The 27,803-nt window shown below is 42.7% G+C and overlaps 5 protein-coding genes and 1 pseudogene across 7 annotated transcripts; 3 read left to right on the forward strand and 3 right to left on the reverse strand.

The window, feature by feature from the left end:
- The first annotated feature begins 437 nt into the window (after positions 1–437).
- Positions 438–6,197, forward strand: LOC18051526 (transcription factor GTE4). 2 transcript variants are annotated; one of them, XR_002907073.1, is made up of 6 exons: positions 438–2,935; positions 3,021–3,066; positions 3,164–3,277; positions 3,384–3,456; positions 3,684–3,743; positions 5,451–6,197. XR_002907073.1 is itself a non-coding variant. In XM_024190382.1 (6 exons), the coding sequence occupies exons 2-5, from the start codon at positions 1,007–1,009 to the stop codon at positions 3,440–3,442; spliced, it is 2,148 nt and encodes a 715-aa protein (XP_024046150.1). In that variant the 5' UTR covers positions 439–792; positions 934–1,006; the 3' UTR covers positions 3,443–3,456; positions 5,451–6,006. The 2 variants fall into 2 exon arrangements, 1 of the variants encoding a protein (XP_024046150.1); XM_024190382.1 differs by lacking the exon at positions 3,684–3,743 and having other exon boundaries at positions 439–792; positions 934–2,935; positions 5,451–6,006.
- A 274-nt stretch (positions 6,198–6,471) lies between these two features.
- On the forward strand, positions 6,472–10,652 carry LOC18051527 (uncharacterized protein HI_0077). The gene is made up of 7 exons (XM_006446696.2): positions 6,472–6,980; positions 7,070–7,311; positions 7,393–7,489; positions 9,486–9,669; positions 9,757–9,838; positions 10,034–10,103; positions 10,193–10,652. Exons 1-7 carry the CDS (start codon positions 6,573–6,575, stop codon positions 10,262–10,264), a joined length of 1,155 nt encoding a protein of 384 aa, XP_006446759.2. The 5' UTR covers positions 6,472–6,572; the 3' UTR covers positions 10,265–10,652.
- A 1,139-nt stretch (positions 10,653–11,791) lies between these two features.
- Positions 11,792–12,987, forward strand: LOC18051979. The gene is made up of 2 exons (XM_006446697.2): positions 11,792–12,256; positions 12,696–12,987. Exons 1-2 carry the CDS (start codon positions 12,147–12,149, stop codon positions 12,817–12,819), a joined length of 234 nt encoding a protein of 77 aa, XP_006446760.1. The 5' UTR covers positions 11,792–12,146; the 3' UTR covers positions 12,820–12,987.
- Positions 12,988–13,217: 230 nt separating this feature from the next.
- On the reverse strand, positions 13,218–15,352 carry LOC112101111 (annotated as a pseudogene).
- A 171-nt stretch (positions 15,353–15,523) lies between these two features.
- LOC18051980 (seed biotin-containing protein SBP65) lies at positions 15,524–17,602 on the reverse strand. Of its 2 annotated transcripts, none has more exons than XM_024190141.1 (2): positions 16,220–17,602; positions 15,524–16,030 (listed from the first exon to the last, which is right to left on the reverse strand). In XM_024190141.1, exons 1-2 carry the CDS (start codon positions 17,501–17,503, stop codon positions 15,683–15,685), a joined length of 1,632 nt encoding a protein of 543 aa, XP_024045909.1. In that variant the 5' UTR covers positions 17,504–17,602; the 3' UTR covers positions 15,524–15,682. The 2 variants fall into 2 exon arrangements, with proteins under 2 accessions (XP_024045909.1, XP_006446761.1); XM_006446698.2 differs by having other exon boundaries at positions 15,524–16,039.
- Positions 17,603–25,463: 7,861 nt separating this feature from the next.
- Positions 25,464–27,600, reverse strand: LOC112100879. The gene is made up of 2 exons (XM_024190744.1): positions 26,763–27,600; positions 25,464–26,650 (listed from the first exon to the last, which is right to left on the reverse strand). Exons 1-2 carry the CDS (start codon positions 27,598–27,600, stop codon positions 25,464–25,466), a joined length of 2,025 nt encoding a protein of 674 aa, XP_024046512.1.
- Between the last annotated feature and the right edge of the window lie 203 nt (positions 27,601–27,803).

The following is a 27,803-nucleotide window of genomic DNA, read 5'->3' on the forward strand; positions in this document are numbered from 1 at the left end:
TCAATTTGTATTTTGCCAACCGCCACTTTAACAATAAAACTTGGGATGATTAGAGGTGGTAAAATAAGTTATGATGTGATTATATGATACGGATACGATATGATTTTCTTATATTTTAGTCGACAAATATTGATACGATTAATAAATGAATTGACACAACACGACATGACATGATAAATAATCTATATTGAATCACATCAACCCAATAATTAATTTATATAATTAATTAATTTTTTTTATCACAATTTCTACTGGGTTGACTTGTGGATAATTTCCAAAATTTTGTTGGGCTTGGAATCTCCCTTTACCCAGGTTAAGGCCTCAAAAAACTGCTAGCAGAAGAACCGACCCATCGGCGCGTGTAAAACTCCGCCGATCACTCTCCTGGACAGAGCACAGAACTTCCACTCAAAATTGGGAACTGAAGTCACGCGCCAAACCATAGAATGACATTACTCCCTCTTCACACCGCACTCAAAAATACCCGCCACAACCTACCCAATTATTCCACAACCGCTTTCAGACCACGCGACCAGCTTCCTGTACTCTCTTTGGACGGTGCAATCGACGCGTCACTATAGCACGTGAGTCCAACTCTCCACAATTGCGCTCTGATACTTTTCAAGCACGGCTCTTTTAGTGCACCCACACGCTTCTTCCAGATCAATTGCGATTCACGAACGCCTGCGGCACCGTACACCTGTAAGATAAGGATTCTGTAAGAGAGAGAGAGAAAAAAACACCAAGTTTCTAGAGAGAGAAAGTGTCGAGAAGATCTCATCAAAACGAAAGGTAAAAAGCTCGAAACCCTAATTTCTGATTTTTGCTTCTGTGTAATTATTGCCCTAGTTACCTGTATTATTAGCTTATGGTAGATTAGATCGTGCGGTTGTTGAGAAAAGCCCTATTTTTTGTTGCGTTCTCTGTGGAAAGTTAGGGTTTTTGTGGAGGAATTTCTGTGTACGAAAAAAAAATTAGGGTTTTTGGAGAGTAGATAGATGTGTGCATGGCTTCGGGGCCAATAGTAGAAGGGAATGATGGAGCTAATAGAGAGAAGCAGAGATATTCTGAGAGCAAGGTATATACGAGAAAAGCTTTTAAGGGTCCGAAGAAACAAAACACAAACGCCACCGCCACCGCCGCTGCGGACAACACCAACGCTCCTGCCGCCGCGGCCAATAATGTGTCCGCCGTTACTACTACAACGGCAACCACCACCACCACCATCACCACGGACGTGACCGCCAATGAAAACAACAGGGACGAGAACAACGATGTCGAAATTGACAAGGACGGGAACAACGGCAGCGAAGGCAACAAGAACGAGAACGACGCCACTGAAAATAGCAAGAACGAGTACAACGGTACCAAAAGTTTCATGAACCAGAACAACGGTATAGAAAATAATAGGAATGAGAACGACAACGAGAAGAGTTCTATCCCAGAGCAGCCCACACAAACCTTAACTGTAGCAGACACAAATTTGGACCAGCAACCTGTTGTTTCGCATTTAGATGCTGCCTCAGATGACTCTTCAAGTCTTAATAGACAACAAGGTGGTGTGGTGGTGGCCGCCACCACGAGGGAGGCTCCTTCAGAGAATGGGGTGGTGGCAGTGAAGTCAGGGGATGGTAGGGTTAAGATAAGTTTGGGGTCAAGCACGAAGCGGGAGATGCGTGAGATTAGGAAGAAGCTGGAAATTGAGCTTGATACGGTGAGGAGCTTGGTGAAAAGGATTGAGGCGAAGGAGGTGCAGATAAGTGGCGGAGTTAGTAATTCGGGGGTATTGCCTGTGAGTGATGTGGTTGATAATGGCATTAAGAGAGGTCATTCAGAGGTGGCTTCGGTTGGAGTTCCGGTTACTCGTGTGGGTATTACTAGGCCGTCTAGACCTTTGAATCAGTTGAGTATATCGACTGTGGAGAATAGTCTGGGGCTCAGTGAAAATGTGGAGAAAGAGAAGAGAACTCCAAAAGCCAATCAGTTTTATAGGAATTCAGAGTTTCTACTTGCAAAAGATAAGTTTCCTCCTGCTGAGAGTAACAAGAAGTCTAAATTGAATGGAAAGAAGCAAGCAGGAAATGAATTGGCACATGGGTTTGGAACAGGGAGCAAAATTTTCAAGAGTTGTAGTGCTTTGCTTGAGAAGTTGATGAAGCACAAGCATGGTTGGGTGTTTAATGCTCCAGTTGACGTGAAGAATCTTGGTTTGCATGATTATTTTACCATTATTAGGCATCCAATGGATTTGGGGACCGTGAAGACAAGGCTAAACAAGAACTGGTACAAGTCTCCGAAAGAATTTGCAGAGGATGTCAGACTTACCTTTCACAATGCTATGACATATAACCCAAAAGGCCAAGATGTTCATATTATGGCAGAGCAGTTGTTGAAGATATTTGAGGACAAGTGGGTGGTTATAGAGTCGGAATATAATCGTGAGATGAGGATTGGTGCAGACTATGAGATGGGCTTTCATACACCCACATCAAGAAAGGCTCCTCCACTGCCACCGCCTCTTGATATGAGACGAATTTTGGATAGATCAGAATCAATGACACATCCTATGGATTCGAGACTGAAACCTATTAGTACCACTCCTTCAAGTAGGACCCCTGCTCCAAAGAAGCCGAAGGCGAAGGATCCACATAAAAGGGACATGACATATGATGAGAAGCAGAAGCTAAGCACAAACCTACAAAGTTTACCTTCAGAGAAGTTGGACAACATTGTACAGATTATAAAGAAAAGGAATTCATCACTTTTCCAACATGATGACGAAATTGAGGTAGACATTGATAGTGTTGATGCAGAGACTCTATGGGAGCTCGATAGGTTTGTAACCAACTACAAGAAGAGTTTGAGCAAGAACAAGAGAAAGGCCGAGCTTGCAAATCAAGCCAGAGCAGTAGCGCAGCAAAATGTCCAACAGCAGGTAAAGCATTCAATGATATCTCTGTTCTCCAATTTTTAATGGGAATCAAGTTGCTGAATACATGATTATTTTCTTTTACTTGCAGACTCCAGCACCTGTTGTGACAGAGGTGCGGAAAGAAATCAGAACAGGTAAGGGTTACTAGGTGATGTGTAATTTCAGTTGATGGTTATTGATTCAATTGGTAAATTGAAGTTTGTTGATTTGCTTTTTCCCTTTTGAGAATAGATGACAGGATTGGTTCAACATCATCACCGGTTCAGGTGGAAAAACAGGTGGACAATGGAAGTAGGTCAAGTAGTTCAAGCAGCTCTAGCAGTGATTCTGGATCTTCTTCAAGTGGTACTGTGATGTGTCTCTAACTTAGCTGCATACAATGTAGTGGTAAATGCAATGATTTGCTGGAGTTTTATTGGTTCTTTTTCTCATTTGCAAAAGTTTGTTGCAGATTCAGATAGTGAGACTTCTTCATCTGGATCTGAAGGGGGGAATTCACCAAGGACTTGACAAATTCTATTCAGGTAAGGTCATACCGCCTGCCTTTTGTTGCATGGTCTGAGTTTTGTTTTTCCTTGGCCTTCGCTGATTCATCTTTTTTGTTCATTTTCTTGATTTATTAATGTAATGATTCAGCTTTTTTCTTCATTTTCTTGATTTATAAATGTATCTTTAGTGAAGCGGTCATGAGTGAATGCACATGGTTTTGTAAAGTTTATACTCTTAGTGATGATTTCCACTATGACTGCAGTTTGACCGATAGCAATTCCCCCCGCCCCCTCCTTTTGAGCACTTATGGTGACAGTTGATGGTAATGATGGACAGTATAGGATGATCACCAGTATGAGACTGTTGTGAAAACCAGCTTGTATGAACTTTGGTAGGGGATATGTAGGTGAATAACTGCAGACTGTTTTTCCTAACCACATGTTGATTTATGGCATAGAAGTTTGGTGTTCTTTAAGTTTGTGTGTATCTGTATCTGTAGGTTTTTTGGTGTGGAAATTTAACATGTAAGCCAAATATTTTGGGATTTTTATCATTAGTGAAATTTGAGTTTTACCTTTTCTGATGGTTATATTCTATGATGGGGGTATATTAGATGTAATTTTAGGAGCTTCTGTCAGGATCTTTTTCTGAAATTGTTCTTTTTGTAAATGAAGGTTAAAGAATACTTAACTAAGATACCATATTTTATTCACCTCTTTTTATGCATACCTGCATCCAGTTGACTTTGTGGTGACCTTTTCCTTCATTTTCTAGCACTGACATTTTGTAACCATTTGTATCAAGTTTGTCAACTAAATTATTGTTTGGAATTTATTTTTATGATATGTAGAGGAAGAAATGCCCTGCATGGAATTGTAAACCCCTCTGTGATATGCCATCCCTTATTTTTCCTTAATGTATTTGTAGACGATGTTGCAATAGCATGTTCTGTTTATTGAGAAATCTTCTCCATTTTGAGCTCTAAAAGAGAGTGACCAGAAACTATATGAGATTTGCCAGTCATATGTTATGCTCTAAGCTGTTTATTAGTGTTACTGAGACAGTTGTTGCTCTTCTATTGAAATAATAGCAATTTGTAACTCCTTATATAATCTCAAGATGGGATAGCAATCTTTTCTTATAATGGTTTGGTAATAGTAGTCATGGTCCTTCTGTAAGATAACTTGGGTCATGGGGTTAGATGTGATAGACATTTGACCGTTGCTCTAAACTGTCTTGTTCATTTTGCATAAAAACAATCCCATCTTGAAAAACCTGAATATTTTTTTGTTTCTGGAAGAATCGAGATTAGGACCTATGATGTTTTGTTAGTGGCTTGGCTGGTAGTTCTTTAACGTGAGAAGAGCAGATAAATTGTTGTATGTGGTAAAAATTATGAATGTTATTTTATTTTAACAATGACAAGTTATTTTTGGTATTTGCTGGCTTGTTATGTTGCCAGTAATAAGTTTTTTAGTCTTCATTTGGAGTTTCTTTCTTTCTTTCTTCTTCTTCTTATTTTATAATTTATTATCATTATTATTATTATTATTATTGTTTTAGCTGGAAAAAATGGAAAGTATCGATTAACATTTGTGTTTGGATATGACATTGTGTTGTAGTTAGTTCAAGAATGAATACCTTTCAAAATTAAGGCACTGCAAAGTATAAAATCCATCATGATTTTGCTTATAGACTTCTGAAAAAATTAGTTTTTTTTTAATATTCTCATAGATGTTGCATATTTACATCATAGACTGTCTCCGAAGAATAGTAGATTTGATTTGTTTATACAAGTTTTCTTGAACTTCTTGTGAGTGGTGTCAATTAAGAATTAAGCATGTTGAGTTTTGATATTGTGGCCTTCTGGGGAAGTTATATTGATTTGTCATTGTCCATTAGCTTGCTCATTCTGCCATCGACAATGCTGCTTTTGATTCTGTGCTTGATAAATTACAAATCTCAAATCAGTTAGATACCGTGTCCCCAATTACTAATCTTGCTGTTTACACTTTTCTTTTTATGGCAGATTTCAGACTTTAGCATAGATGATTTGCTATTTGCTGGGCAGAATCTATTCAGATTGTGATTAGATTTTGAATCTGCATTGGGTGTACAGTGGAAAAGCTCCTGAGGCCAGCAACCATTTGACCACTGCATAGTGGGGGGTGCCGCTGTCAGACATAGGCGTGGCTTATCCGTCCTGTCCCAAATTTGTATAATATGGTAGAATGTTGTGATGAATAGAAACAGCTGGTTTGTCTACGTAGCATGTGTACATTTCTAACGACTGCTACTGGTCTTAGTGTTGTTTAGCTTTTGCTGCAAATTCAGAATTCTTTTGAGGTTATACAAAAGATAGTCTGTAATTCAAGTCGATGAAGTTAAATGGCTTAACAAGCAATGATTCTCTCTGCAGGGTTATGTAGATATTATTATATTTTGGTTGTTTGGCAGCTCATCTGTTATTATCGTCACCGGAAGACAGTAATCAGTCGTCGTTCTTATATATTTTGAATTTCTTAACATTTTGTAAACATTCAACTTTTTTAGTTTCTATATATGGCTAGGGAGGTGGTGATATTGTTCTAACCTGTAATCCTGTGGAGGCCAAGCTTGTGCAGCTGTGCTGCCATGTTACTTCCAGCTTCCTATGAGTGAGAATGTCAGAGTAAATGTAATGGGGCAGGGTCTGAATTTGTGGAGAACTGGAAAGTCATCAGTGTTTGGTTGCAGTTCTTGATTTTGCATGTATAATAATGTTGTTTATTGGTAAGCGTAATAGTGGTCGGAAGGGGACTGAACTTGCAATCTCTTGTACAGTTAGTTGTTTTTATCATGCAAGCGTGCATGATGATGATATTGGCGTGAAAAGGCAAAATCTCACTTAAAATTCATCCACGGCTAAATTCAATGGAAATTATTATTATTATATTACTACATAAAATTAAATTCAACTGAAATTACAATATTGTTATTTCTTAAAAAAAAAAATTGGAAAAAGTATATATGTTCCATTGAACTTAGTTTTTGTAATGAGAACTTGAGGAGCACATGTCAAGGTGGAGGGAGGAGGGTGTAGAGAAGCCTTACGGAATAGCCAAACCACAAACCGAAATGCACCTCACACTCAAGCTCTAACTGAAAGGCTATGCTTTGTCCCACACTAAAATACGCTTGCTTCTCCTCGTGTGTCCGTCCTCAATTCTTGAAAGCCAAATCCTTCTCTTCTTCTTCATCTCCTTCGTCTTTGCAAGCGTCGACATGGTCGGGTCTCCAAAAATGGAGGGATGGCCCCCTCAACGGGAACCGCTACTGGGGGCCCAACGGCCCAGAACCTCTTCAAGACTCACCACCGTCTCCGTCAGCTGATGATAATGATAAAATCGACTCTGCTTCCTCTCTTGCTGAGCTTGGTTCTCTTGTTCTCTCCACCAGTGATCCTCTGTCAAAATCGAAGCTTTCCCATTTGGCTTTCTCCAGGTGGCGCATTCTCAATTTGCCTATCGGCGTCTCTGTCCCGCCTTCTCGACCTGCTCGCCCTCCCAAACCCAAACTGGTTTGTTTTCGTTTTATTTTCCTGAATATTTTATGATCAATTTTCAACAAACCCCACTTCTTAACATGATTTTAAGTAGTTAACTTCAGGTTTCAGCAAAGGAAATTCCTGCTCCCAAGAACTCAGGTCTGCCCCTTAATGCTTATATGCTGCATAATCTTGCACATGTGGAGCTAAACGCTATTGATTTGGCATGGGATACCGTTGTTCGGTTTTCGCCCTTTACTGACATTCTTGAAGATGGCTTCTTTGCTGATTTTGCCCATGTTGCTGATGATGAGAGCCGCCATTTTGCTTGGTGCTCGCAGAGACTTGCTGAGCTTGGTTTCAAGTGAGGACTGTTGTTGTTATTATTTTATTGGTTCCTGTTAGGATATTGGCATTCAAAATTTGAAAATTTTTCCATGATTAGATATGGAGATATGCCTGCTCATGATGTACTTTGGAATCAATGTGAAAAATCATCTGACAATGTGGCTGCACGGTTGGCAGTGATCCCTTTAGTCCAGGTAATTGATTTGCACTTTGGCATATGCTATTGATTGCTAATGTGCATCACCTGATAAAATAAGATAGTTATCTTGTGAAGATTAGGCCCTTTGCCTTTCTCACTTTATGTTGCCTCTAACGATTGGCCATCCAAAAACGAGAACTCAAGCGTATAATTGTTTATGCATATTGAATAAAATAAACCATTTTACGTGTGGGATCATCTGGTGTATGTGCTGTTGAACTTCCAAATGTTTTTGTATTGGAGAAGTTTTCAGAAGGTTTATCTGTAGTTAGCAAAGTCATTAGTTTCTCTACACATGCTGTATACCCGTATTTATACTTTGTCTCTCCAACTAGCTTCATTTAGCTTAATCCAGAATTCTCTTGCATTTCAGTAATTGATTGCAATAATCTCTCTCTTAACCAGTATTTATTTACCAAGGTGACTCTCTTTCAAACGTAAATTAAATGCATAAAATTAGAGTATTTTATGCTATTTTTTCTAGCGGGTAGAGAATCTTATGTATGTTATGAATTATACATTTGTATTTTTATTTATTTGGTTCATGGAAGGCCTGTCAGGTGATAAAAAATGAATATGAATTCATTTTACAAAAGAATCTCTTCTCTTGTGGCTTTGCTTCAGCTTGGATCAATACAGCCAATAGTCTTTAATATGAGTTGCAGCTTTTCTGAATACTGAGAATAATAGGGACGTTGTAAGTGGTCTCCACTCCATAACAAGAGTAGTGCACTTGGAAATTTGGATTCTGTTAAATTTCTTGTGAACACTGAAAAGTGGATACACCTTCTTCTTTCCCTAAAACAGTTGGGTCATGCTATAAGCAGTATTTGGAGGTTACTTGACTGTTTTGGCAGAAGCCAGAAGGGCTTCTCAGGCATCGAAAATGGATAGTTATTCATTCTACAAAAAAATCTCTTCTCCTTGTAGCCTTGCTTTAGCTTGGATTACATTCGAAATAAACTTTAAGACATTCGGATGAATTGCAGCTCTTGCAAACACTAAGCAAATTAAAGTCTGGTTGCAAATGGTCTTTAGAGCTCTGAGAAATTTGTGTTCTGTTAAACTTTTAGTAGGCAATGAAAATAGATCTATCTTCCTTCTTTACCTAAAATAGTTGGGTCATGCGATAAGCAGCATTTGGAGGTTTCTTGACTGGTTTAGTGGAAGCCAGAAAATGTAGATATCAATAGCTTTTTCGGCAAGCTATAAATCCTCTCAAGCGGCTAAAAAGATTAAAGATAAGAAAGAGGCTGTAAGCCATTCCTTTGATATTCTTTATCGTCAGAAAGAAGACGCCTGCTTATGTTGGTTCAGCTGATTGTTTGTTTACTCGCAGGCAAAGAGAGGAGTGCAAACATTGGTAGAACTCTTTGCAATTTCTTTGTATCTATAGGCATCAAAATTAATTTTTTCTCATTGATGGAAGAGAGGTTTTTTTAGGCCCTTGGTTTGTCTGGAAATGATGATTCATCCTTCCTGGTATTAGATGGTGTAAAGATTTTTGTACAAGTATACAAGTATAGTGTTATGCAACCATATTTGGTTTAATCTGTTGCTAGATTCAAAAGAATGCAACCATGCGATAAGCTTGCTCATCGAACTTAAACCAAAAGCTTTATGTTAGTGTAATTGATGCCAGATTCTTCATCGGGGTTTGTCGTCACTGAAGTTACCTATGTACTACACATAAGTGATGAGGTCAGAAAGAGGGAAGTAGGGCTTCTAATGAAAGTTTTTATCTTCTCCAGTGGAAATCATGTTTTTCAGAAAATGGAAAATAGGACTGTATATTTTGTTGTCTGGGGAATTAGCTCAAGAAATTATCAAACAATTCTTCTTCAATCCTAAAATATATATTTCAGCTGCCCTTGGTATTATTAATGCCACCAAAGCTTGAGATACTAGTTGGGGATTTTTAAGCATTCATTCTTTTTATAGTTTAAACCTTGTGCAGTGATACTTATTGTTTACTATTATTCTGTGTGAAGGAGGCTAGAGGACTTGATGCTGGACCACGGTTGACCCAAAAATTGATCGGCTTTGGAGATCATAGAACCTCCAACATAGTGGCCAGAATTGCGGACGAGGAAGTCGCACATGTCGCTGTTGGTGTTCACTGGTTTCTCTCAGTCTGTCAGAAAATGAAGCGTGCTCCTTGCTCCACCTTTAAAGGTTTGGCAGCCCTTATTAGTCACTTAACTGGTAATATTAGCTTTATACAGAGCACACAAAATATAAATCCTGTTTATGGGTATGCAGATCTGTTGAAAGAATATGATGTGGAGTTGAAAGGCCCCTTCAATTATTCAGCTCGGGACGAAGCTGGCATACCCCGTGATTGGTGAGAACATTGCGTTATGGTTTGGTTGTTGAGAACCTGAAGGTTTTGGGCTGAAATGTTGTGATTTTGATAGTTGCATTGGATTTTCTTGTTTGTATGGCTATATATATATATATATTGGGGCTTAGTTTTATTAATTTGCATGAATAAGTAATAGTTGCCTTTGACAAGTTTCTTGCCTGAACTTCTGTCCAGGTATGACCCATCAGCTGCACATGAACAGGACAAGAATCAGAAACATGATGCTAATAACAAGCTTTCAGCGGTATATGATATGTGATATTGCACTTCCTATGCAACTTAGAGAAACTATGTTAGGGCAAAAGAGATTCTAATCAAATACTTTTGTTACAGGTTTATGAGAGGCTTGCTTCCATCATCTCCATGGAGAGTGAAAACTCAAATTTAAAAAGGACTTCAGGGTAATGCTTATTAACCCAATCAGCCCCAATTGTTTGGTCGCCTGTTTCGAAAGTGTTGAGTAGGGACACTGCTAAATGTGATTGCTTGTCTTGCGATGGCCCCTGTTGCTTGGAAGTTGTTGATGCCAGATGAAGCCAAGAACCTTTTGTGGCACCTCATCTGTTTGCTGTTCAAACTTTTGCGGGGTTTGTCACAGCAGCTTCTTTCAAAGTGAGGTTAACTATTTTACTGTAAAATAGTTTGCATAATACTAACAATGTTCATAAACAAAATACCCCAAAAAAGAAGGGAAAAAAAGATTCATTTTTCCTCGAATATGGACTTCTGTTATACCTCTACACGGATTTTAGTGATTCATGTAGGAAGTTAATGAAGACTAGAATTTGCAGTAGGTCAGTTTAGTAATTCCACAATGAATTATTGATGTATGTGATTCATGTATCTTCAACAAATGATCAGGCCGCCACGACTCTTGCATGGTGGATGCTATAAAATTGAAGGAGATAAGTATGAATCTCTAGAAAGCTTAGAGAGCGGTCAATTGTCATGTGGGCGGCAGCATATTTTGTTAACATTAGATTCGATTGTAAATAATGCCATCAGTTACCCAAATCATGTGCTACTGCTACTTTATGTATTCCTTTTTAGAAAGCATATGGGGAAATACATAATTGCAGCATCTCCAAGTGCAATAACCATGCATGTGCGTTTTGAACCTTAAAACCTAATTTATTGTGTAGAGGTGTAAGTAGTGTTTTGACAACCCATGAGATTCCCCTGTTCTCTCTTCTCTATTTCAATTAAATTTTGAAGGTAAACTTCAATCAAACTTTCTTAAAATGATAATTTTTATTTTACCCCCAAAATTGTGGAAATATTAATTTATCCCATTTATTAAGGCACATTCAACTTGGTGTTAATCCTTTTGGGCTAGTGATATTTGGGACAAAAACTGTGAAATATAAGAGATTGCACTAACCCTAAGAGTCTGGACTAATTGTGAATCCAATGCAATAATAGAGAGAGTTGAGGTTGGTCTTATACTTCATATTTAAGATCTTAGATATCTAGAGAAATAATTAGCTATCCAAAACATTTACAAGAGAATCGTTAGTTTCAATTTAACCCTTTTTGTAAAAGATTAGGCCGAATTTAATTGAAATTCAACTATCAAATGGTGATGCCAACAACAGACATATCGTGTCTAAGTAATAATGTCAAGAAGGAAAATTGTGTTTCACAACACGCATATCAAATATTGCCACTAAAATAAAACAAATTTAAAGCAGCCATATTAGTTTTACTTAATACAGAGAAAACAGAGCATATCATAATTGACCAACAAATACATTAGAAGAATCATCTCGAAAGCTACAGGTAAAAACAAGGCGCATGAATTATTATATTATAATAAATAATAGATAAAGGGGGCAAAAAGGAATGCATTTATTTGATGAATATCTATTCTTTCTTTGATCCGGAAACTTTAGGGTGAGGGGGGGCTATTTGGCTTCTGCTTTAATTTGAAGTTTGTTTTAAAGCAGCCGTCAGCACATAAAAAGCCGATTGACTACTCATCGTGATCGTGGGCTACTAAGGCTTCTCCCTGTTGCTGCTTACTACAAAAAAGTTAAAAAAACGTGTCGTATCGCGCTCTCTCTCTTTTACTTTCGTTAAACAATTTGCCAAATCGATAATCAATTAGCAAAACGAAACAGAAACGAACACATTAACTCATAACTACTCGTCAATCAATCATCCATATCTTTTTGTCATCAAAAGTTCAAAACATATTATTCACTGAAGCAACAAATTAACAAAATCTTCTTCATTTCAAGAAAACATAAGAGAGAGACTGAAAAAGAAAAAGAGGAAATTCATAATCATGTGCAACGCAGATGGAGATTGCAGGCCATTGGGCTTTCTCTTGGGCCTTCCCTTCGCCTTTCTCTCCCTCCTCGTCTCCATCGTCGGTGTCGTCGTGTGGATCGTCGGGTCGGTTAATTTTCACTCTTCTGTTCATTTCTATTTTTCTGCCCAAAGTTAAGTTTCTAGCGGAATTTGTCGCTTCAACTGTCTCTGTCAAAGGCATCCAATATTTTTCTTTATTTTTTTATTTTTTTGGCTTTTCAATTATCAAAGATCATCCCCCTATTAGTTGATAGTAGTTTAATCTTCTTCTGGGCGTCTAAAATTTCTCCGTTTGACGCTAGAATTTGTCTCTAAAATTATGTGCGTGACAAGTTTAGTGAATGCATTGCTTTTCTCTTCTGGGTTTCTTGACTTCTCACTAGTTGTTGTAACTTTTCGTTAAAGCTCTGCTGGGGTCGTTGATAGTTTTTTCGTTTTTCTAGCATAAACATAGAATCTTGGCAGGATTAGAATCTGATTGAAGTCTTTTAGTTAATGCGAATATTGGTGATTGTGGGTGCAGGCTGTTGTTGACTTGCATATGCCCTTGTTGTTTGTGCTTGACCGTAATAGTGGAATTGGCTCTGGAATTGATTAAAGCTCCTATTCATGTCATGGAATGGTTCACTTCTCAGATCCCTTGCTAAATTTGACTTTATTCTCCTATGTTTTTGTTTCCACCGGTTTCTCACCTGCTTGTAAAGCTTGGCTTATCTCTCTTTTATGTATTTCTTGGATGATCATTAAGGCAGTATTCGGGTAGATTATAAGGTAATAAAAAATTATTATCTACAAACACCTGAGAAATCCATTCATCTGTTTGTTTTCTTCATTATGGTGCAGAAAGGTTTCTTTTTTGGTTACTTTGAACCCCCCCAATCAGATAACAGAACTACGTTTGAATTTCTTCTATTTGATTGAAATATTAAATCTCGAGTTCTGTAAATTGTTGACTAAATCATCAAGTTCTATGTATATATATATATATAGAGAGAGAGAGAGAGAGAGAGAGAGAGAGAGGATCAAGCTCTAGGTATTGTTGTTTTTGTTTAAGCATAAGACTGGAATAGATTAGTCAAGGGTTTGGACCCGCTCTTTGGAAGCTAATATAATATTATATGTCTAAAGCCCAACATTTAGCCACTTACTGTTCTTGTATATAGTTTTGCAGTTTTGCATCGGCTTTGATTTTATATGCAAAGAAATTACTAGTCTTTGCTTGTTAATAATGAAAGCATGTAGATGGGAGCAATCTAATTGAGAAAGGTATAAATGATCTTGTTTTCAGATAAGACAACTATGAGGCTTTACGGATGCTCAAATCCCATCGCCATCTTCTATCTCATGATCTTCCAACTTCCAATTGCCATCTTCCCCTTGAACCATCCCTGTATTTTCCAAACACAACCATTTGCCAGGCACCAAATAGTCTTCCTTGAGAACATCCATCCTCTTGTTCACTAGCGCAATGTCTTGTTTAACTTCCAATTTAAACCCTCCTTTACTTCGCTTGAGTTCCGGCAATTCCATGAAGATATACCTCCATGCAATGCCAACTCCTTAGCTCTCCTGGGATTTCAAGTATTCTGACTTCTGGGTGTTAATCACTAGCTCTGCATCGACTCCACAGTATCCTCACCAGCAATGGATAACTAGGTATTTGATCTTGAAGATTACGCACACGTAACATGTGAAGATGTTCCATAGAATCACACAATTTCTTGAATTCAATATCTCCGACATACGGAGAGCCGAAGCTGAAGACAGTAACCGCAATTACTGGCTGAATCCTTCAGCTTGTTGAAACCCATTGACAACAATGTCTGCTGCGTTTAGAAGTGAAAGCGCTGCGCCTATGGTGTGACTAGTTATTGTTTTACTGGCTTCCTCGTCCTCAGCATCATATACTCCCAGAAGTCGCTCCACCTCATCAAGAACCTAGTGGTATCAGCATGTAAACTTAGTACCGTCATTTGAAATTCTTTTTATCATATGCACAAGCCAATGCAATTACCTGCTCTCTAGCACATTTCTCACCACTTGAACAGTATACCGAGAGCCAGCCCTTGTGAACCTTGACACTAGTTCTCCACTAGCCCATTCATTTGTTTGTACCGTTCCTCAGCCATGCTGTCAGTATGTGCCTCCTGCCCAGTGCAGCCTTTCCTTCATCGCAAGCAACAGCAATGTACCCGATCCAGTTTGATTCCTTGTGCCAACACTCGCTGGATAATGACTTGAAAATAAATGCGGCGGGAAGTGGAGAACTAGACGTCGCGTAAAGGAACTTGGTGACCTCGTACTTAAATGGATTGCCTTTGTATAAACCCACTCTGGAGAAGAAATTTTTCCTTCCAAATTGACTGTCCCCAGCATACTTAAATGGATTGCCCTATCTCGATTGAATGCATCTTAGGTTGCTGAGCCCGCTCGCCGTAGTGGATGATGTAGCAGCGGAGGTCAATGTCTAGGATCCAAGAGGTCTTTCCAGTTATCGTTGCCGCTAAGAACCCTCCTTTTTTCCTTTATGCTGCTTATCATTTGCTGAAGGACGAAAATGTTTCCGGGGCACTCGTAGATAACAAGAATAGCGTCAGCCGTCGGGAATTTGAATTTATATTTGAATTTGGAGTAACTGAGCTCGTTAGAGAACACTTTTAAGCGCCCGTGTCCTTCTTGTGATGCCAAATTCTCATTTACCATCGCGTCTATTGTTATTCTTTTCTTCTGCGAACATACCCGATCATTCAGATGAAACTCTGTGAAACACAAAACGGGTAAGCAACCTCGTTAGTGTTGGTTACATCACGTGAACTGCGAGGAGACGATCGCTTCTTGCACAAAAACTATCAACTGTTTGAAGCCCTCGTGCTACAGAAATAAGGTGCCTCGTAGCTATCAGCAAAAAATTCAGAAAAAGGGCTGTGTGTCACGTTCACTCGCAAACGAAAATAATTCGACGTTGAGAAATTGAGAACCATGCAACGACTCTTTAGGATAAGAGATGATGCGTAGTTACGTTCAACCTTTTAATCACAAATAAAGACTGCTAGCGGATTCAAGAGAGAGCCTCATAGGAAAAGTTGAAATTTTCTATTAATGAAGTGATCGTTTTCTAATTAGCAGTAGTTTAACATGCATAAGATTAAAGATCACTGCACATTATCTAAGATGAGTGCAATTTATATACGACAATAATGAAAGCAGATGGACTGAAAAGCATCTAATTTTTGCAGTTACTAGAGCACAACTTCATCCTTCTCATGATAATCCAATATGAGATTCCAAAAGATGGATTTTACAAAATTTTCAATTCTCTCTTCTAACTGAGACATCAAAAGATTTGCAAAGTACAACAACAGGACGCTAACCGAGCGTTAGGGGTTTCAATTTATTTGTCAAAACAAAAATACAGACAACCAGCCTATGCAAAACATTTATCATCCGCTTATGCACATCAAACATAATATATGTGTGTGTGTGTGTGTGTGTGTGTGTGAAATGAGCGCTTTATTCATTTTCGGTAGATTTGTGTGTCCCATTTCCCTGTCCATATCCAGCCTCTCTTTGTTTACTGCCTTCTTCAACTTGGCTTGAGCGGTAACCAAGTATCTTCTCCTCTGTTTCGCCTTCTCCAATGACAAGGTCTTTGGTTTGCTGGGCAATTTCAACTACAGTTTCGCCGATGGCCTGAAGCACTCCGCCTTCCCGGCCTTTATCTTCTCTGTATTCGGTGGTTCTTCCTCCTTGTCGTTCTTGGCCTCCTTGGAATGTTTCCTGGATTGGCATGGAGACATGTTCAACTTTCTCGTGGACTTCTGTTGTGAGTGACCGTTCATCCCCTCCGGTGTGACTCCTCTCCGTGCCCTCAAACAATAAGATTATAACAACATCAGCGTCAAAAGATCACAACACCAGTATCATTCGTGACAAAATTGCAACTATATATCATACATTGATTAGAGACATTAAAGAAATATTCCGCATGACAATTATATTTTACGAGCATTGTAGAAGTAAAAGTATTAACAATGTAAAAGCAGATACCTGTCTTTCACCTCTCTTGGCCTCTACCTCTCTCTGTGCCTCTTCCTTCTTCCTAACAGTATATTCCTTCATGGTCTCACCAGTAGACACTGCAGCATCCTTAGCAGCAACCAACGGCTTCGAGACAATCTCCGCGGCCTTATGACCAGCATACTCAGCCGCTCCTTCAACCGCCCTCACCGCTGCCATTGTCCCCTCAACCACTTTCCCTGTGGTATATTGTGCCGCCTTGGCGACAGCAGCCGTGCCTCCCACAGCTTTCTCAGCTGTATAGTGCGCCGTGCTCCATCCCGCAACCACGGCCTTGTCCTTCACATCCGCAGCCACTTTCCCTGCGTACTCAGTGGCTCCTTTGCCACTCTGCACTGTCACGTCCTTCGCGGCCGCAGCTTTCTCCCCAGCCTTCTTGGTAGTATCAGCAGCAGCTTCTTTTGCCTCAGTCGCTTTCTCTACTCCATATTCTTTAGCTTGTTCTGCTTTCGGCACAGTGTATTCCTTGGCAGTCTGGCCTGCACTGTAAAGGATGTCCTTGGCCTGGCTGCCTTTCTCGGATATGTACTGTGAAGTCTGTTGAGCACCCTGAAGCACGGTGTCCTTCGCCTGAGAACCCTTTTCAGCGGCGTACTCAGTGACGGAGCCAAGTCTGCGCCCGGCCTCTTCTTTGGCTTGATTATACCGCTCCTCCGCAGCTTTTAAAGCCTCCATAGACTGCTGCTGAGCCTGTCCTCTGAGCTGGGAAATTTCTTCAAGAGAATGTTGCTCTTGTTTTTGCTCTTGTCCCCCCTCCTCTTTGCCCTGCTGCTTTCCTCTGCGTCCCCCTTTCTCCACATGTCTCTCTTCTTCGCGCTGATGCATTCCTCTGCTTCTTTCTTTCTCCTGACGGCCCTCCATTTCTCCTCTACCTTCACCGCCCACCTCAAAATTCCCAACACTATAAGGCTCAGTACTCCTTTTCTCTTCATGCTCCTCTTTTCCTCTCATACCTTCCGCTTCTTTCTCACGAACCATATTTGCATCCCTTGCTTTATCCGCATACGTCCCTGTCCCTCTCTGTTTATCTTTCATTTGATCAGAAAGAGACTCAAATTCATGAGTGCCCACCTCATGAGACTCTCTCGCTTTCCCACTCCTAAGGGAAGTTTCTTTGCCACCACTAGTATCTGAATCCTTGGCTCTCCCAGTCAAAGACTCAAAATGAGTCGTCATTTTCGGGACTCTGTCCTTCTCAATGACAACTTCTTTCTTAGTGGTTGTCGTTTCTCTTCGAGCTTGATCAGAAGCCATTCTTGCCCTCTTCTTGATTCTTGATTTTGATTGCTCGCTCACTCGCGGTTATTTTCTTTGATGATGCTGTTTGTTGAATTCTTTTCTGATGGTGGTGTGAAGAGAAGATGATGGATTTTAAAATACAAGCCATAGCGGTTTGAGAAAACGGACGTGTGTGCATGGCGTTAGCATGTATTGACTGAACTGACGACACGTGTAATGGAGATTGGGATGCAAAGAGATGAGTCAGCTGTTAGCATGTTTCGTGTGCACACGTGTAAGATTGTTTATTGACGCATCACTGAAAGGCCGTATACACCGGTAGGCGATAGACACTATGACACTTGGCAGTTCCTCAGAGTCGAGGATGCGACACTATGGGCATCGTATTCATATCCATCCAGCCCTCAATGAACCCTAAACGTTGATTGGGCCTCCAAAGAAATTACGTGGAAAACAAAAGTATTACTGAATAAAACTATAATCATTTCATTGTAACCCCAATTTTTTTCTTTTTAAATAAATCTACTTTCAGAGTAATCTATTTGCACCACTTTATTGCCGTACAAAACCCCACTTTTGATAAAATTACATTTAAAAATAAATATGAATTTAATTAAACACACTTAGTTTTCTTTTCCATACAAATTACGTGTAATGTAATTAATTTTTTTTATTCTTTTTCTTTTAACTTGTCACTTCCCATCTAACTAAAATTAAATTGCACAAATTTAAAATAATTTATTATTCTTTTTCTATTTCTTACTTATTAAATTTGTATTTAAGATTACTTTCACATTATTATTAAAAATATGTATAATTTAAGTTAACGATTCACATTCAAAAATTTATCACTCATAAAAACTTTTTAATTTATGTGGACTGGTGTTAAGTAAATAAAAGCACCAGGTCGGTCATGCTACTATTTCCACCCCGGCATGAATCACCTCAGCCAAATGGTACGAGCAGAGCAGGGGCAACACGAGCCGAGCCAAGACGAATACTGACCAGAGGTATATACCGAGCCGGTACCCGTACCCCAAAAAGCGGAAGCACGATCTCACATAATCGCGGCAGTTGCGCTTTCCCAGAACCGTTGCGGGAGATGCGAGATCCCACGTTTGCCCATGATGCAGCAGTTAGAGTCCCATGAGGGGCTGCCACTGCCCAAAAAAGGTGGGATGAAGGGCAAACGGGAACGTGGGGACAGCGGCTATAAAAGAAGAAGAAATCGACGAAGAAGGGGACAGAAAAACTGAAAAGGGGGAAAACGCTGCCAAATTGCAACCAGGCCATTTCCTTACAAATTTCTAACAAACACCTTAAATCCAAATTACACTGTTTTCCCGTAAACACCTTGTGCTAACTTAGGCATCGGAGGGTTTACCCCGGCAAAACCACCGGCGTCTCTGATCCGTTTTCGGTGAACGCAGGTCTAGTGAGAGAAAGGAGGGTGATTCCAGCCTTAGCGGTTCGTGCAGCAGTTGATAACTTAAACGTTGGTGAAAGAATCTGGTCGGTCTAAGGACGAGCAGATTTCGGCATCAACATTTTGGCGCCGTCTGTGGGGAGCTGAATAAAAAGCTACCACCAAATTAGCAGTTACCGGAGAAGCAACGAACGATCAGATATGGATGTGTCAAGAAAGGATACTTTGAGGGAGGACAATGAAACGGTGGAAACAATCACTCTCCGGGAAATTGCGAATAAAGCCCGAGAGAGGATGATGCAAGACAGATTGGAGCGGATGGACAAACAAATGGAGACTCTCGCGTCCATATTGTTTGAGCTGAGGGATGAGCGGAGAAGGGATTGTGAAACCCCCGTGGGAAGAGATGAAGTCGGAGCAGAACCCAGCCTCCGGAGACGTAGAGTCGAGGACATTCCTCCGCCCGCAGACCAACCTAATGGGGTGCATCCCCACAGAAGTACTGGTCAGGTCCCAGGAGAACACGGGGATGAAGGGAGAGACCAACCTCGCCCCGGACGGGTACTGGAAACTACAGGCCGAGGTGCCAGTGTCGATGAAGGAGAGCTCAGACAGCGGTTGCAGAACGCCGAGCAGGAGCGAGACCAGATAGCTGCGCGTGATCCTAACCGTGCTATAGAATTGGAGGGGGAGGTGCGCAGGTTGGCGCAGGTGATAGAGGAGATACAGGGCAAGAGAAAGCCCCCGAGTTGGAGGATAACGTTAGATGAAGAATCTCCGTTATCAACTGAGATCATGGGTACCATAATCCCAAGAGATTTCCGCTTCCCCGACCTCAAATACTCCGGGCGAAGTGACCCACTGGTGCACATTGAGCGTTTCAACGATATGACGGGTGTGCAGGGGCTGACATCAGCTCAGAGGTGCAGGGCGTTCCCGTTGAACTAGAGGGACGAGCTCTAGAATGGTACCGCAAGCTGCCCCGAGGAAGTATAAAGGGGTATGAGCAGATGTGCCAGGAGTTGGCCGAGCAGTTCCGAGGGGCAGTAGCCCCAGAGGACGACATGATGGAACTGATGGGGATGAAACAGGAGGAACACGAGTCCCTACGGGATTTTGTAAAGCGATATCACCGAGCCGTACTTGATTTGGGAGCTCTCAATCACCCGCAGGCGTTGAGGGGTTTAAAGGAGAGTGTGAGGATAGGCCGGCTATGGTATAACCTGAGAAGCCCCCTGGTGCAGAATTATTCAGTAGGATATGAGCAGGCAAAGAGAGATATCGAAATCGAAGAAGAAAAATCGGCAAAGATAAAGAATGAACAGCTGGAGGAGCTGAGACGAAAGGAAAGGAGAACTCCAAATGGGAGCGGGTCGGCAAAGCGAGCTGGGGAACCCTCAGTAAGGGGCGGAACATCAGCTCGATCCCGCCCTTACCCCATAGCTCCGAGATCACAACAGTTCCAGCACAACCGGGCTCAACCTCCACGTCCCCCATTCCCAGATCGGCAGCGAGAATTCCGGCAGATGGCTTCCGACCCCTATCATAACAATCCCAGAGCATTATATGCAACCAATTCCAGGGCTAGACAACCAGATCAGTTAGCGACTATGCCAGCCCGAGGTGACGTTCATGATAGCCGAGCAGTTCAGCTGGTAGACCAGAGCTTGACATATAGACAATACACTCGACTAAAGATCTCCATGGAGGAATTGTATGAGAGGATCGAGGGACGAGGCCTGCTGTACCCTCCAGCCCCAATAACAAAACCGACTCACCGACGGGATAAGAGCAGATTCTGCAAGTTCCACGACACTCACGGTCACACTATCAGCCAATGTCGTGACCTGAAGATTCAGGTGGAGGACTTAGTGAGGAACCGATACTTGGACGAGTATGTAGATGGAACATCCCCTGTCATGGAATCACAGTACACACGGGATGAAGGAGTTGAGAGGGATCTGGAACGTGAACAGCCGACCATCCGTGTGATAGCAGGAGGGCCAACATTGGCCGGAGATTCGAACAGGGCACGGAAGAACTATGGGAGATACGCCCTGACTAGCAAAGAAGTGCTTTTCAATTTGCCAGCAACCAAAAAAGCAAAAGTGCGACAAGTTCCCATTATGTGGACGGATGAGGATGAAGAGGGTATTTTGTATCCTCATAAGGATGCACTAGTGATTAAAGCATCAGTGGCTAGCACAGAATTGCGGCGAATACTGGTGGACACAGGCAGTTCAGTTGACATTCTATTTAAGTCAGCCTTAGATGATATTGGGATTTCAGATTTAAAGCTGGAGCGGACAAATACTTCCTTAAAAGGATTTGGAGGGGGACGGTTAACTCCCTTGGGGATCATTGAACTCCCGATTACGGTGGGGACAAAGCCGTTTGAACGAACGATGATGCTGGACTTCGTCGTGGTAGAGGAAAGAAGCCCTTACCAGATGATACTGGGAAGACCATTCATGAGGATAAGCCAATGCGTTGTATCCACGCATTACTTGGCGCTGAAATACAGAATAAATGGGGTGGTTGGCGTAGTAAAAGGCGACCAGAGGATGGCAAGGAGTTGTTATGCTACGGCGGCCAAGGAGACACTACAGGTTACTTCTCTAGATAATCGAGGAGAGTCTAAAAAGGGCCGCCAAGAGCCTGTTGAGAAACTGAAGGAAGTTGCGGTAAGCAAAAGCAACCCGAGCAGAGTAGTGAAGATCGGGTCAAGATTGGTTGGGGCAGTAAAAGGCGAGCTGGTAAATTGCCTACAGTCTCATGCGGATATATTCGCCTGGTCTCATGAAGATATGCCCGGAATTGATCGCGGGGTAGCTTGCCACAAGTTGGCAATCAAGAAAGAGGCAAGGCCAGTGAGACAGAAGAGGAGATGCTGCAACCAGGAAAGGTACGAGGCCATAAACGCCGAGGTGGAGAAGTTGTTGAAAGCAGGATTTATAAGGGAGGCCAAGTACCCAGAATGGATTTCAAATGTAGTCCTGGTAAAAAAGGCCAACGGGAAGTGGAGAATGTGTGTGGATTTCACGGACCTCAATAAGGCATGCCCAAAGGACAGTTTTCCCCTACCCAAAATAGATCAGCTGGTGGATTCAACAGCAGGTCACAGTCTGCTCAGTTTCATGGATGCCTTTTCTAGATACAACCAGATACCCATGGACGAGCAGGATGAGGAAAGCACTGCCTTTATAACTAACATGGGTTTGTTTTGCTACAGGGTAATGCCTTTCGGCCTAAAAAATGCAGGAGCCACCTATCAAAGGTTGGTAAACAAGATCTTCAAACCGTTGATTGGATACACTATGGAGGTATATGTGGATGATATGATTACAAAGTCCAAAGAGCCGACGGATCATGTGAAGCATCTAGAAGAGACCTTTGAATTACTGAGGAAGTATGAGATGAAACTAAACCCGGAGAAATGTGCATTTGGGGTCAGCTCGGGCAAATTTTTAGGATTCCTGGTAAGCCACCGAGGGATCGAGGCCAACCCGGAGAAAATACGGGCGGTGACAGAAATGAGGTCCCCACGAACAGTTAAGGAGGTGCAAAGCCTTACAGGGAAGTTGGCAGCACTAAACCGATTCATCTCGCGGGCCACAGATAAATGCCACCCTTTCTTCTAAACCATAAAAAAAGGGAAAAAGATGGAGTGGACATCGGAATGTGAGGAAGCATTTGGGCAGCTGAAAGAATACCTAACCCGGGCCCTATTGTTATCGACTCCGAGAGAGGGTGACCAGCTGTTGCTGTACTTAGCAATCTCTAAATGGGCTACCAGCTCGGTATTAGTCAGAGAAGAAGAAGGAAAGCAACACCCGGTATACTACACTAGCAAGGCCTTGGTAGAGGCGGAAACTAGATACCCATTGATGGAGAAGTGGGCGCTAGCTCTAATAACGGCAGCACGAAAACTCCGACCATATTTTCAGGCCCATCAGGTTATTGTTATGATCGACCAGCCACTTCGGCAAACACTTCAAAAACCAGATGCATCGGGTCGACTAGTAAAATGGTCCGTAGAGCTAAGTGAGTTCGACTTCTCCTACAGGCCCCGAGGAGCAATCAAGGCCCAAGCTCTGGCTGAATTTATGGTTGACCGAGCCGATACAGGGAAAGAAATTCGGGAGGAGCAAGCAGCAGAGCAGGAGAAACCAGAGGGGTTGTGGTTGGTAATGGTTGACGGATCATGCAGTGAGCAAGGATCCGGAGCAGGAGTTGTAATACGGAGCCCAGAAGGAACCGAAATAACATATGCAGTGAAGTTTGACTTTCAGCTCACAAACAACCAAGCTGAATATGAGGCCTTTATCACCGGGCTCGGACTTGCACACGCTCTAAGAGCAGAGAGGGTAGAAATTCGAGCAGATTCCCAACTGGTGTGTAATCAGCTCAATGATCAATTCCAAGCAAGGGGAGAGAAGATGGGTCTTTATTTAAAGAAGGCAAAGCAGATGGTTGGGCTTTTCCAAGCAGTGGAGGTAAAGCAGATTTCCCGGAATGAGAACTTCCGAGCAGATATGCTGGCTAGGATGGCAGCCATTGCAGATCCTAAATTACCGAAGTCAGTTCCACTAGAGGTAAGGACCTCACCAAGTATTGAGGAAGAAGCAGAGGTGATGAGAGTAAGTATTGGAGAATCCTGAATGGACCCGATTCGCGCATATGTCCGCGATGGAGTTTTACCAGAGGACAAAAGGCAAGCAAGAAAATTAAAATGGCGAGCAGCAAGGTATACGCTACTGGATGGAGTGCTGTACCGCCAAGGGTTCACCTTGCCCCTTTTGAGATGTTTGGATGATGAGGAGGCGGATTATGTGCTGAGAGAGATTCATGAGGGAATATGCGGCAATCACTCGGGAGCAAGAACTTTGGCCTTCAAGGCACTCCGGCAAGGATACTTCTGGCCAACCATGCACCAGGATGCCAAAAGGATGGCAAAGAATTGTAAAACATGCCAAAGCTTCTCCGAAGTTCCTGCACAACCCCCGGAAAAGCTGACGGCTATGACATCCCCGTGGCCTTTCGCTCAATGGGGAATCGACTTGATTGGTCCATTGCCTAAGGGACGAGGAGCGATGACACATGCAATTGTGGCAATAGACTACTTCACCAAGTGGGTGGAAGTAGGAGTCCTCAGCCAGATCACAGAGAGGAAGACAACATATTTTATTTGAAAAAATATCATCTGCAGATATGGGATCCCCTACGCCATCATCACAGACAATGGGAGGCAATTTGACAACGGCAACTTCAGGGAATTTTGCCGAAACCTGGGGGTGGACCTGAAGTTCTGCACCCCCGCACACCCCCAGGCAAACGGACAAGTGGAAGCAGCCAACAAGGTGATAAAGAAGCTCCTAAAGACTAGATTGGGAGAGAAGAAGGGAGCTTGGGTTGACGAACTACCGGGAGTACTGTGGGCCTACAGGACAACTCACAAAACCGCCACAGGAGAAACACCGTTCGCTTTAGCTTTTGGTCATGAGGCGGTAATCCCAGCAGAGGTTGGAGTAGGAACACATCGGACGGAATATTTCACCAAGGAGCAAAATGACGAGCAGATTTGCTTAAGTCTGGACCTGCTGGAGGAGAAAAGGGAAGGGGCAGTGCAGAAAGTGGCCCAGGGCCAACAAAGGGTCATGCGTTATTACAACAAGAGCGTGCGCATGAGGCAGTTCCGAGCAGGAGATTGGGTACTTAGGAAGGTGAACCAGAACACCAGGGATCCTAACCATGGCGCTCTTGGCCCAAAGTGGGAAGGCCCGTACCGGGTGATACGAGCCACTGGACCAGGAGCCTATAAATTAGTGCACCAAGATGGACGAGAAGTGAAGAGGTCATGGAACGCCGAACACCTGAAGAAGTATTTCCAGTAAGCAAAATGCTCTACTAAATCCTCATTTTGACAAGATATCTATGTTAACTGCATCATGGCTTTGCTGCACATGTATGTATTCAGTATTCTTGTAATGCATTCAAATTTCAAATAAAGATGAATTCAGCATGAAATCCCCCTGCTAGTCTAATCAATAAAGATTTTACCAAGGTAAGTAAGTGCCTACTTCTACTCGGTCAACGAAAGACCAGCAGCTAAAGCTACGAAAATTCTATTAAGGCAAATCAGTGCCTACTTCTGCTCGGTCAACGAAAGACCAGCAGCTAAATTTACGAAAATTCTACTAAGGCAAATCAGTGCCTACTTCTGCTCGGTCAACGAAAGACCAGCAGCTAAAGCTACGAAAATTCTACTAAGGCAAATCAGTGCCTACTTCTGCTCGGTCAACGAAAGACCAGCAGCTAAATTTACGAAGATTTTACCAAGGCAAGTAAGGGCCTACTCCTGCTCGGTCACCGAAGACCAGCAGGCAATTTTGCGAAAATTTCGCTAAGGCAAACAGATGCCTATTCCTGTTCAATGCACTAAAAAACCAAACAGGAAAACCAATAGAGAGCATTCAAAATTTTTTTTTTATAAATGTTTAAATTGTTTACAAAACAAACGCAAATCTAGAGCTTATACAAAAAATAGGCCTAAAGGTTAGAAGAATCAATGGCTCCAGCAGCTGAAGGATCAGCGAGCTCGGGAAGTGAGGGATCAGCAACATCAGGAGGTGGAAGATCAGCAATGCCGAGAGGAGGAGGCATGGACCCTTGACCCACTTCGAGAGTGCGTCCCCCAGCTTCCCCCTCTTGCACGCCATCCGAAGGAGCCTCCACCTGATCCTGCCCGCCCTGCTCCTTATCACCCTGGCCAACCTCAGCCATGTACCTCTCCACTCTAGCCTCCAGCTTGCTCATGTCTAGCTCGGGATATTCTTCCTTAAGCACAGACATTATGCACTTATAGGAGAAGGCAACCCCAGAGTCATACTCGGCATCCAGCCGATCGTCCACATCAGCAGATTTGCCTTTCTCCTCAGCCAGCTGCTCACCCAAGGATTTGATTTCCCCCTCAAGGGTGGCCCTCAGAGTATCCCTTTCAATTTGAGTAGCATGGAGATCAGACCTCAGGTCACCCAGCTCACCCTTGAGTTTGGAGGAAGTGGATTCAGCAACCGCAACTCTCTCCTCTAGCTCCATAATCTGCTTGTTCAGCTCAGCCAGCTTCTCCTTAGAGCGATCAGCAGATTCAGCTTTCTTCTTCAATTTCTGATTGTCAGTTTGGAGTTTCTTCTCATGGCGCGCGGACCCAATCTTGTAGCACGAAACCATGGTGGCCAACCTGAAGGACACTCTCTGAACGGAAGCAGCTAATTCGGAGAGGTTCATACTCTCGATGTCCTTCACCATCTTGGGCCCCACCGCTTTTTTGTAATCCTTCTGATACGGGCTCAGGTAGTCCACTTGATCCCGAGATAGTAGAGGAGAAGAGCGGTCCCCAGACTGCAAGCTGACCTCAGGACTCTTGTCGGAGGTTTTCTCCCCAACACTCTTACGAGGTAGAGGTGGGGGCAGAGCAGGAACAGGCGCCTCGGAAGGACCAACGCTAGGTTTCTTCGGGGGAGGAGGAGGGTTGCTGGAGCTGCTCGAAGCCCGACCACGCTTTCTGGTCATAGCACTGAGAATCTTGCTATCCATCCCGGCGGCTATATCCACTAAGCCCGAGCCGACCAGACTTGTTGGTGACAGGAGGTCTTGGCAGGTAGACACGTTCAATAGAGCCGTTTCCACCTGAAGCAAAGGCCGATCTTCAAGCCCCCCGATCAGACCCCACGACTCTGAAATAGCACAAAAGGTTAAAGAACCCAATAAGTAGCAGTCTAATTAAGAATATAGGCAAAAATGAACGACCTGGGGTGACAAAATGGGTGGGAAGATATATGTCCCCACCAAGCGACCGAACTGCTGGACACCAGTTCCCTCCAGCAAAGAAGAATTTGTTCTTCCAATTTTTACATGAAGATGGAAACCCAGTGATCGGTTTCCTCTTGGCAGAACTGGACATAAAATAATACCAGCCTGCCTCCTTTGGGCTACTCCGCAGCTGATACAGATGTTTCACTTCGACAAGAGAAGGCTCCTCCGACCCACACCTCTCCCACAACACAAACATCGCCGAGAGAACCCTCCACCCATTTGGGTGTAGCTGACCTGGGGCCAGGTGCATACCGCCCAGTATCTTGGCAAAGTAAGGTTGAAGGGACAGCCGAGCTCCTAGTCTGAAACTCTCCAAGTGCATCGTCACATACCCTTTTGGAGGCCGACTAAGGACATCGCCTTTTTCAGGAACTACAAGAAGAACCTCGCTGGGGATGTCGTAGAGGTTCATAAGTTTAAATAGGTCAGTGGGGGTGGTGGCACAAGTCATGAAATCAATAGGGTAGGAATCAGCCTCCACCCTATGGCCTAGGTTCCTTCTCTGAGCAGATCGGCTCGGTCCGGAACTGCTCCCCTCACCATCGCCAACTCCTTCAGAGATCCCAACCCCACCAAAGCTGTGGTTCTCACCAGAGCCCGACGCAGGTCCACCTCTATTTTTTACAAGCGCTAGTTCGGGGGAGGAAGAGACAACCAGAGGGCGTGGGTACTCAAGGGTATCCCTGCCATGGGAAGGACCTACACTACTGGAGGGACCCAAGAAATCGGTGGGTATTGGCACGTTGAGGCCTGAATCCCCTGATTCTTCATCACCCTCATCAACAATTAACTTTCTTTTCCGGTTTGACATATCGGAATCTCAAAAGAAAAACCAAAACAAACCCAAGTACACGAATACAAAAAAGGGCAACACAGAACCCAATCAACAACAGCCAAAGAAAAGGTTAAAGGCTATACCTGGAACAGACGGACACTGATAGCGTTGCCGTGACAGAGACAACACCCAGCAAATGGATACTCCGGACGCTGGGAGTATGAGCAAAGTTCAGAGAA

This window comes from Citrus clementina, unplaced genomic scaffold (assembly GCF_000493195.1).
Source record: "Citrus clementina cultivar Clemenules unplaced genomic scaffold, Citrus_clementina_v1.0 scaffold_2, whole genome shotgun sequence".
Classification (NCBI taxonomy): Eukaryota; Viridiplantae; Streptophyta; class Magnoliopsida; order Sapindales; family Rutaceae; genus Citrus; species Citrus x clementina.